This window comes from Zeus faber (genome assembly GCF_960531495.2).
Source record: "Zeus faber genome assembly, chromosome: 20".
Classification (NCBI taxonomy): domain Eukaryota; kingdom Metazoa; phylum Chordata; class Actinopteri; order Zeiformes; family Zeidae; genus Zeus; species Zeus faber.
Window position 1 is genome coordinate 24,107,453 of NC_137207.1, and position 8,173 is coordinate 24,115,625.

At 49.1% G+C, this 8,173-nt stretch overlaps 1 protein-coding gene across 1 annotated transcript in view; it reads left to right on the forward strand.

Annotated features, from left to right (window-relative positions):
- The window catches only part of LOC307245662 (heparan sulfate glucosamine 3-O-sulfotransferase 3B1-like), a gene marked incomplete at its 5' end in the record, with an annotated part of 35,041 nt that extends 31,380 nt beyond the window's left edge, over positions 1 to 3,661 (forward strand). Inside the window, one exon of the mRNA XM_080021309.1 lies at positions 1,461 to 3,661. Within this exon, the coding sequence (XP_079877435.1) occupies positions 1,461 to 2,079 (619 nt within the window). The 3' untranslated portion in view covers positions 2,080 to 3,661. The remainder of the gene's footprint in view (positions 1 to 1,460) is intronic.
- Between the last annotated feature and the right edge of the window lie 4,512 nt (positions 3,662 to 8,173).

Sequence of the window (8,173 nt, forward strand, 5' to 3'; positions counted from 1 at the left end):
ATAGCACTTTGGACTTAACATATTTCCATTTCTTATTTCATCTGTTCTCAGGGGTATGTCTTTCTTTTTTTATTCAAAGTTGACGCCGAGTGCGCTAGGACATCAGTGAAACCAGCCATTACATCCGGAATGACAGCTGGTGCCTTTTCAGGGATGCATTCCCACAATGTGGAGCCAGGCCTCCACTCTGATCTCACTCCTCTCTGTCCTATTTCGCCCTGTGTCTGTTAAACGGAGCATGGTTGTTTACCAGTATGTTTGAAATGCAACAAAACGGTGCCCATTGTATCACTGAAAGGATTTTTTGCAGGGGAAGAAAATCCAGTTGTTTGATTGTGTCAGGGCCTTGACGCTGTTCTATGTGCCCCTTTCGAAAACTGTCGATTAAGGGGCTTATCCCTTTGGTCTTTGGCTCCCTCAAAGAGTTTTCAGGGTTTCTTTTTGTCCTTTAGGGTGCCTGTAATTCTGTCATGGCCAACATCTACCCAGGGAGTAGCCCAGGCCACTTTGTCAGCGCCACTTCAGGCTCTAAGCAGCACCAGCCAAGAGGATGAATAATTGAGACTTGCATTCTGTACTTTGGTGAATTTTAAAGTTGTATTCTGCAGAGGCTCTAAATGGCAGAGAAGGAGCATTAATCATTTATCAGATGCTTTTACCCGGTTTGGTTCAGGTCACTGTCCTGTAGGTGCTGAGGGCCAGTGGAGAGGGGAGTGAGAGCGGCATGGACAAATAGATTTGCTTACTTCTCTTATTACTGTACATCCCAAAAAAGGGACTTAAACCCACATGACTAAATGTTACCAAGTAAAAACTAATTTAGAAAAAGGGGCAATTGGCCCATAATAGCAAGGAAGTCTGTAACCAAGTTGGACTTTCTTCTTTCGTTGTCATTATTTGAGGTGTACACATAGAACCCCTAGGAGGTGGTCATATGAATGTTTTAATCACAAGCAATACCATAGCAAAATGGAGATTGAGACACTGCTCTTAATGTTATGAGAGTGGGGATTACCCCCTTTTTTCAAATGGACCCAGGGGAGAGCGCCTCTACATTTCAATAGCACGAGGGCTTTATTAAAGTACACTTGAAGGAGCATCTGGATGTTTCTAAAGCACCAATGGAAAAACGTAAGAGCACGGCTGCCAGTCTTAATCTGCAACCCAGTGTTTGGTCATGGCTGCTTGAACTCAATAGGGCTTGGAGATATGGACACCCGATAAGAGACTAAATAAATATACAACTAAAAACAAACTGTTCCAAATGTTATTCTTGATTGATTGGATTCTCCTTCTCTCGTCACGCAATGAGAGATGACGCCTTCTTCTCGCGGGGATGTTTGTTGACTTAAAGACTGGCGGTAAAACAGTGAAAGTTATCCCACGTGTTCCAGCCCAGAGTGCAGCTCAAACAAATTTTACATTTCCTTTCTTTTTCTCCTCTCTGTTTTTGTTTTCAGAGACTTGATGCCCAAGACCCTGGAGGGCCAGATCACCATGGAGAAGACGCCCAGCTACTTTGTGACCAGGGAGGCTCCGGCGAGGATCTCCGCCATGTCCCGGGACACCAAGCTGATCGTGGTGGTGAGGGATCCCGTCACCAGAGCCATCTCCGACTACACGCAGACTCTGTCCAAGAAACCAGACATTCCCACCTTTGAGAGCCTGACCTTCAAAAACAGAACTACGGGGCTCATCGACACCTCCTGGAGCGCCATCCAGATCGGGATCTACGCCAAGCACCTGGACAACTGGCTGCAGTACTTCCCCATGGGGCAGATCCTGTTTGTGAGCGGCGAGCGGCTCATCACCGACCCGGCCGGAGAGCTGGGCCGCGTGCAGGACTTCCTGGGGCTCAAGAGGATCATCACCGACAAACACTTCTACTTCAACCAGACCAAGGGCTTCCCCTGCCTCAAGAAGGCCGAGGGCAGCAGCAAACCGCACTGCCTCGGCAAAACCAAAGGACGGACCCACCCCAACATCGACCCCGAGGTGGTGCAGAGGCTACGGGACTTCTACAGGCCCTTCAACATGAAGTTCTACCAGATGACGGGACATAACTTTGGTTGGGATTGATGCGAAACCATGGAGGCCATTTTTGTTTATTTGTCTTGAAGTTTTTTTTTTTGTTTGTTTTTTTTGCTGTAATTCAGTGGCAAGATGTGGAGATATCGCTATATATATGTAAAATGTACAGAAATCTATTTTATAATAATTTATTTTTATTTCTAAGCAATTAATTCACTAAGCTGCCTAACCATATTTGTACATAACATCCGGCCCACGTTTTGTTTTTTAACATTCCTCAGATTTTTAGTCTCCTTTCCTTGCTGTTCCCTCATGGTGTGTAATCTCAGCTGAGTCACTGGTGCTTCATAAAGCAGATAATCTGCGACGACTGAAGTAGGAATAGGTGAATAATGTAAAAGCGGTGCGTTACGGGTACAGAGTGCTCACAGAGCTGTGGAGAAACACCCACCCGAGTGCATCCTGGTTTATGCATGCATACATAATCTCTCTCCCCCAAATTCTCATCCTTCCCAAAGCCCTCCATCCAGAGTCCTGCTCCGCAGTTGTTATGTGGCCGTACGCATCCGACTCGAGACAAAGGGCTTCCAGTTCGGTTATCCAGGATTCAATTGTCGTGCCCTGCCATTGGCCTGCGTGGCCGATCTAACGTCCCTTTCCACTCAATAACAGGTAGATCAATAGGCCTAATTGATCCTCATTGTGTCACTCATGCTAAAAGTATGCGGCAGGCCTTTTATCCGCCGCGCTCCCTCTGTCGGCTCTAATGAATGGCCCATCCATCCAGGGCCGAACCCCGTCCGTGGCTGCGTAAGGGCCCATGTTAACATTATGCTGATTGGGTAAGGTAGCCGGGCAGATCGATGGAGGCTCTGCTCTCTAACTCCCAATTAGCAGGCGCGGTTGGCTCGGAGTCAGACTCTTACCCTATTCACACAGTTCAAAGGTCACGCAAAGTCTCAATCAAATTTCCTTGAGAGGCATTTGATTTGTTGAAGAGCAGAAGAGCAGCGAGCCCCCCGCCCCCCCACCCCCGACTCAGGAATCGCCTCCTGCCACAGCGCAGTCCAATGGAAACCAGTCGGCACGAAACAGCGGCGGAGGCGCGGGTGTCCCGGAGTACTGAGCGCGCAGATTAGATCCAAATGGGGATAAAGGATCCGCCCCGCCGAAATATCACCATCGTCGTCAAAACAGAAGCGCGCCAGGCCTCGGCCTCGTCTCAGATCTCAGTCAAAACATCGAGGGGGGGGGAGGAGAAGCGTAACGGCCTCAGACACGGGGCTCGACGGTACTCGAGAAAAGGCGTCACATTTCACTGAATTTCAGCACCTCTCTTTTGGGATCCACCTCCACGCCCCCCCCACCATCCCACCCCACCCCACCTCACCCCACCCCGCATTGCTTCTCTTGTTTGTTTTTCTATTTTTTTTTGTCTTTACTTTACTTGAATTCTTGATATGCAAGAGGGAAAAAAAAGGCATGTAAGTTCTGGGTCCTCTGCGTCCACCCCTCGTCATCTCTTATTTGGGGCGGGGCCGGTGGTGGGCGCGGCCGCGGGGACGCGACCATGCTGTGCGATGTTATGCTGTGCTATTCTGTGCTATGCATGCTGAATTTTTATGGCCATTTACAAAAGACGGGGGGGGGCCTCACGTCCGTCCGGGGGGGGATTTGGCGTTTTTCAAGGGGGCCCGCACTGAATGTACACATTCTGTTCATACGCCAGGAAAAGGTTTAAATCTGACGATGCGCTCATTCTGAATTAAACTAAATAATAATTGTGTGCCTCTTCAACCGTCCAGTAAAATGAGGATATTAAACGTCATGCAGACAGAAATTGTTTTATTTGTACTTTTTAAATTTTTTTTTAATTTGCCTTGTTTTGCCTCAAATCTGTGGACGGATCTGATGGACGAGGAGAGGGAGGCTTCGCTGCTCGCACAGCGGCTTCTGTTCTGCCTGAGAGATTTGTCTACCGATCAAACCTGATGTTATACAAAGCCTGGATCTCCCCTCTCTCCTGAGTGCAATGTTTGATTTCAAACGACAACAAAGGGAGCGTTTGCGATGCCCCGCCCCCGTCCTGTCCTTATAGCGGAGCGAGAGGGAGAGTTTAACCTCAGCCCTCCCCTCTCTGAGTCCCTGGGGAATAATGTCTTTGAATTCCGAGGGTGAATCGGAACACAATTAACGATGAAAAAATAAAATACCTGAAAAAAACGTAGTGCACTCGTGGTTTTCCGTCCATGACGCCGCCACCGGTTATGGTTGAGTTTTATTCAACCCGTGTCAACATCTACAACTGTTAGTAATGTTTGTCTTACCCTCATATAATATGGTATTTAGACTAGCGGATCTGTATGTACAAAAAAAATAAATAGAAAAACGACATGTAAATCAAGTATTTTGTGGTATGTACATCAAAGGAAATAATTTTACACGATGCAAGAGGAAAAATGGAACAGATGTTTCTAAATGATTAAATACTGAACATTCATAATATTTCTTTGTATGAAGAAATAAATAAAAGTATATATTTTACCAAATTAACGTGCCTTTCTTTCTCTAATGGGCAGGGGATTTGTTTCGAATTTAACGAGTTCTGGGGATGTACATAAACAATATGGAAAAATAGGAATAGAGATGGGATGGACAGTATTACGTGTATACATACAGTGTATGTATATAAATATATATATATATATATATATATATCCCCACTTAACGACCATTTGGATTTACGACCATCTCTCTGCATCACCCTTTATATACTATATACACAAATACACTTTATATACTATATACACAAACACACTATATATACTATATACACAAATACACTTTATATACAATATATACAAATACACTTGATATACTATATACACAAACACACTATATATATTGTATACACAAATACACTTTATATACAATATATACAAATACACTTTATATACTATATACACAAACACACTATATATACTTGTGGTGTGGGGATGGGATGGTTTGAGCAGCCACACCTGACCTGGATCTAGGTGATTGGGTCAGGGTGGCTGCATGCCTGTTGCTCATTGGTCGGGCTGACGAGCAGCAGGTTTAAACCCTCATCCCACCCTCACTCAGGAGAGGAGCCCTGTCATGGCACGTTCCATCTGCTCCTGGCTAATTCCACCGAGCCGCCGCTCTACAATAAACTGATGTCTCAACCCATCGTCGTCTGTGTCTTTGTGCCAGAGGGCCCCGAAAACACCACTTGGGTGGCACGTGACAGGCGGAACTGCCACAGTGGCACCTGAACAGGGACTCCGGCACGAGGAAGGTTCACAGAAGGGCCGTCCGAAGACGCCCTGGAGCCACCAGCGGGTCAGCGTGCGGCCCCAGCACCAACCCTCTGTCAACTGGCAGCAGCAGCAGCAGCACCCAGGGGGTCGGGCGGAGGACTGGGGGAGAAGCAACCACTGCAGGTATCCGCTGGCAGCTAGCTTCTCCGCCCAGCAGCCACTGTATATACATCACCGTTCTCAATATACACTACATATACTATATACACTACAGACCCTATATATACCAGCCATGCCCCCTTACCGTGAAATAACACTATACTATATATACTATATACCAGCCATAGAGAGAGAGAGAGACTTTATAGAATTCATCTTTAATCGAAGGGTAGTTCATGGTTGAAATGATAAAATCATGCCAACATGTTTTGGCCACACACAGGCCAGGGAGCAAAGGGAGTAAAAAAGTGTGTGTGCTGCGGACAAGGGTAACAGAAGATGGAGCATAAGGTTAAAATACGGTTGTTAAATATTTGAAGCCTTCTCTCTCTCTCTCCGTCCCCTTTTCCATTCCGATCCCTTGCTGCTCAGATTGAGGTCCATATCAAGCTTTCTAAAAATGTAACATTCTACTAATGTATGCCAAGTTCCACTGGAGATTAAATATAATAATATATGAAATATCCGGTCGCCATCTCTAATCAAGACACGTGCTATTCATTAGGGTGGTGTTGGGAGGAAGTAGGCCCGCTGCCCCCACACACCGGGCCCTGTGGTTGTGGGAGTGGGAGGTCCGCGCGGTGGCAGGTGACCCGGCGCTGTGTGGGAGGTTTGGTTGGGGTTTGGGTTGGCAGGCGGTGGGTCTGACGGCTTATCGGAAATGCCGCCTCCTCAATGCGCACGCCCTGACGCCCCGTAAAAGAGCTCGCAGTGTTTCCTTCTGTTTCCTAATGAGATACACCTCCAGGGCTGTTTGTTTATGGGGTCCTGGAACACCTCCGCGCGGCAACAGAGCCCCCCATTCAACAACATTTCCCCCCCCCAAAAAAAAAAAAAACCCCGTCTGCGGGATGCGATGTTGACGTCCGCGGCGGTGCTGGCATCCCGGAGGCTGGACGTACAGTATGTATCTCAGCAAACAAACACACGGGGGATCAGGTGGCGACGCGGCGCACGGGACATTCCTCGCCAGCCCTGCGTGCAATATCCACCGAAACACGGCAGCACTCTGAAAGCCCTTTTCCCCGACGTTCATTTTGCCGTTTCTCCGGCGCCGGGTGCAAGACGGGGGCGCGGGCGCGCGTGCTGAGCGCCGGTCTAGATTTGCAAAGTTGGATCTGTTCGGTTTCATTGTGTTCTCTCTGCGCTCTAATTCTGACTGACACCTCCTGCTGCTCCTCCGTCCTGTTACGTAAAGTCAACCAAACAAAGTAAGAGAGTCTGCCTCGCTATTTCAGCCCCTTTAGGGAGGTTCCTTCCAACTGAGGAAGAGCTTCTGACATTAAATACATTTTTATTGGAAGTCTTATATATATATATATATTAAAATACTACGGCATACTGTATTCCGACAGCATACCACGCATTAAAGTTGTATTTTGTTGTCTATGCCACCAACTATTTGGATTAGTTACAGATGGATTGATATGAAAGGCGGTGGCTAGAACCCCCACCCTCCCCGCCCCCGGGAGTCCAAAGCGTGCACGCCGACACAGCGGAATTTCCACAGATGCTGCGTTCTCTATATATCAAACAGAGAATAATAATGTAACCCTAGCGCGAATAAATACAGCTGAACAGCAAGAGATGACCTATCTCCCGCGGTAAGTAATTTATTCCATTTGGATCCATCAGTCAGAAAAAAAACAACACAAAAAAAAACCAAAAAACAACAAGAGCCTCTTTTTGCGAATCCTCCTCTCCTCCAAATCCACCTCGCTGTAAAAGGCGTCGCGGCCGAAAAAGCGAGCGGGGAGCGGACGCCGGGACGCGGCAAAACCGGATCCGCGGCGAAACCGGATCCGCGGCCATCCACTTGCCGGGGAAGACGCGGCCCCCCCACCGCTCCTCCCCCGCTCTCCAGGTAGCATCAGGCCGGGGGCGCTCCTCGTCGAAAATCATCATCCCTGCGCTACAAGTCTGGATCTGGATAATTGGCGGCTGGGAGAGCGCTGAAACACACACCCAGGGACCAAGACAAACAGGATGTGGTGTGAAGTCAGGAGCCTTGATGAAAGCCGGCCCGACAGGCTGAAGTGGAGCGCGTGCTCTTGGCCGGCGTCCAGCTCGTCCCCGTAACCCGCCCCCCCCACCACCTGTATTAACTTACAACTAACCGATTACCCCCCCCCCGGCCCCCCGCCCAGAGCGAGACACAGGACTGGCGTATTCGTGGGGGGGGGTGTCCGCCAAGTCAGCCATCTTGAAGTGAAGTGGTCTGCGCAGTTAATGGTGGCGGTGGTGTTTTGCGTTTGCTGATGGTGTTTTATGGTCGTCGCGGACACCTGGCATTCCGTCTCCTCCGTCTTTCCCCTCCTTTCCCCAACCCCGCTCCCCCTACCCATCCCTGGACGTTGCGTTGCGTCGGCTTCCGCCGCAATGGATCACATGGGCGTCCAGCGGCTGCACGCCGACTGCACGACATCCAAACAGGCTCGTCACGGGGGGGGGCGTCAATAATTTAGCCCTGGGCCCCGCTCTCCTCTCGGAGCGCCACGCGGTGCGGGAGCCACGCGGCTGCGCGGGGAGAAGCAGCTCTGGCGTCTCTGCCGCTCTCGCCCCTCGTTACGGAGTGAAAGACGAGGCGGGAGGCGGAGCCGGGTCGTAGCTGACGCTGCACATTGCACATACACGGGATTACT